The 1,439-nt window shown below is 30.9% G+C and overlaps 1 protein-coding gene across 1 annotated transcript in view; it reads right to left on the bottom strand.

Moving 5' to 3' along the window:
- Positions 1-1,439, bottom strand: part of LOC108973086 (plasma membrane calcium-transporting ATPase 2) — a gene marked incomplete in the record, with an annotated part of 169,641 nt that overhangs the window by 6,337 nt on the left and 161,865 nt on the right. The window contains 1 exon segment of the mRNA XM_018940107.1: positions 983-1,051. Coding sequence (XP_018795652.1) covers positions 983-1,051 — 69 coding nt within the window.

Here is a 1,439-nt window from a genome sequence, read left to right as displayed (position 1 = left end):
ACAGCTAATTGGCACGACATATGGGTTTTAAGTTTGTGAATCCCTATTTCGCAAAGGAATCGGAAGAGTGTGCACTTGCGCAATGTGTATTGAAACTGTAATACTGTAAGAAACTGCGGCACGAGGAATTATAACCGATTCACATAGAACTTTGCTTGGCAGCTCTCAAGAAATGTAAAAACTTCATACTAAAAAATTCAAATTATCGCTAAATTCGTCCTAAATTAATTAAAATCATTATTACGAAGTATCAGTTTATTATGAAATTTTGTGTACAACCTATCAATCTTCATCCTCATTCCTTAAATCGCAATGAAAATATTGATTTACTTACACACACACATAAGTATACTTGTATTTTCATTGTTTATTATCTGTTGCTCTTCTAATGTGGATCATTCCCAATGCGTAAAAAGCTGTCAAAATAACTTGACTATAGTATATGTACTATATACATACGTATATATTTGTTATGGACCTTTAACAACAAAGCAAAGAAAGCAAGCGGTAGGCCAGAATGAGCACTTTGCTTTCTGTGTTACTTGTTAAAAACTGCGACTGTTGCTTGGCAAAGCGTAAAAAGATCAAATGTCTGAAGCAAAGCAGAGCAAATGTTATAAATGAATCAGAAATTTTACTACAACTAAACGGGATAAACACAAGAACATAGAATAATTAATTGGAATTTCGATGTTTTGAATTGTTTTAGTTATTATGGTAATTTTTTAGGCTTTGCTACTTCAAATTCGACATATGTAGCACTCACTTAGTATAATAGAAAGCTGCGTTTAATCGAACGAACAAAAAACGAGCTGTCTGCACATTTTCATGGTGAAACATAGTGTTAAGATAAAAAACTATTTTAATAGAATAAAACTTTAGGATAAAAGTAGTTAATTTCCAAACTAAAAAAGGTTAAACTGAGTTGCAATACAAACAGAAGTAAATTTAGTTACAGCAGAAGATAAAGAGGAAAGCTTACAGCTTGATCAGTGTTGCTCTTGCTGTAGGGTACCGGAATCAAACGCTCTTGCAGTTCACCGCCTATAACCTTTAAAAGGAAAAGAAAAGTAAAAAAGAAAAATATTTGGAGAAAGAGGTACATTGAGATTGAAACAGTTGAATTGTTGGTGTTGTGATAGTAAAAAGCTTTGTTCAGGTATTAGTTATATTATTTACTCTCATATTAGTTGTTTGTTTAAGCTTCATTGGTTTAGTTTTTGTATTAATATTTTTAATAATGAAAAAATGTTGATTACCCACAGCCCGTCGCTGTTTGTGCTCCATTATTTTTACATATAATTTATGCATTTTATTTGTTTACAAAACGCTGTTTCAATATAAAATATGTGAATAATTGGTAAATAACAACACAATTGACAAAAAATGAAATGCTTACTGCTTACTTATACAAATACATACATATGTGTGTATGTGTT

The sequence above is a fragment of the Bactrocera latifrons genome, unplaced genomic scaffold (assembly GCF_001853355.1).
Source record: "Bactrocera latifrons isolate USDA-ARS-PBARC rearing strain unplaced genomic scaffold, ASM185335v1 scaffold_455, whole genome shotgun sequence".
Lineage (NCBI taxonomy): Eukaryota > Metazoa > Arthropoda > Insecta > Diptera > Tephritidae > Bactrocera > Bactrocera latifrons.
The sequence above is the reverse complement of the archived record's forward strand: the minus strand, read 5'-3'. Positions and strand labels throughout refer to the sequence as shown.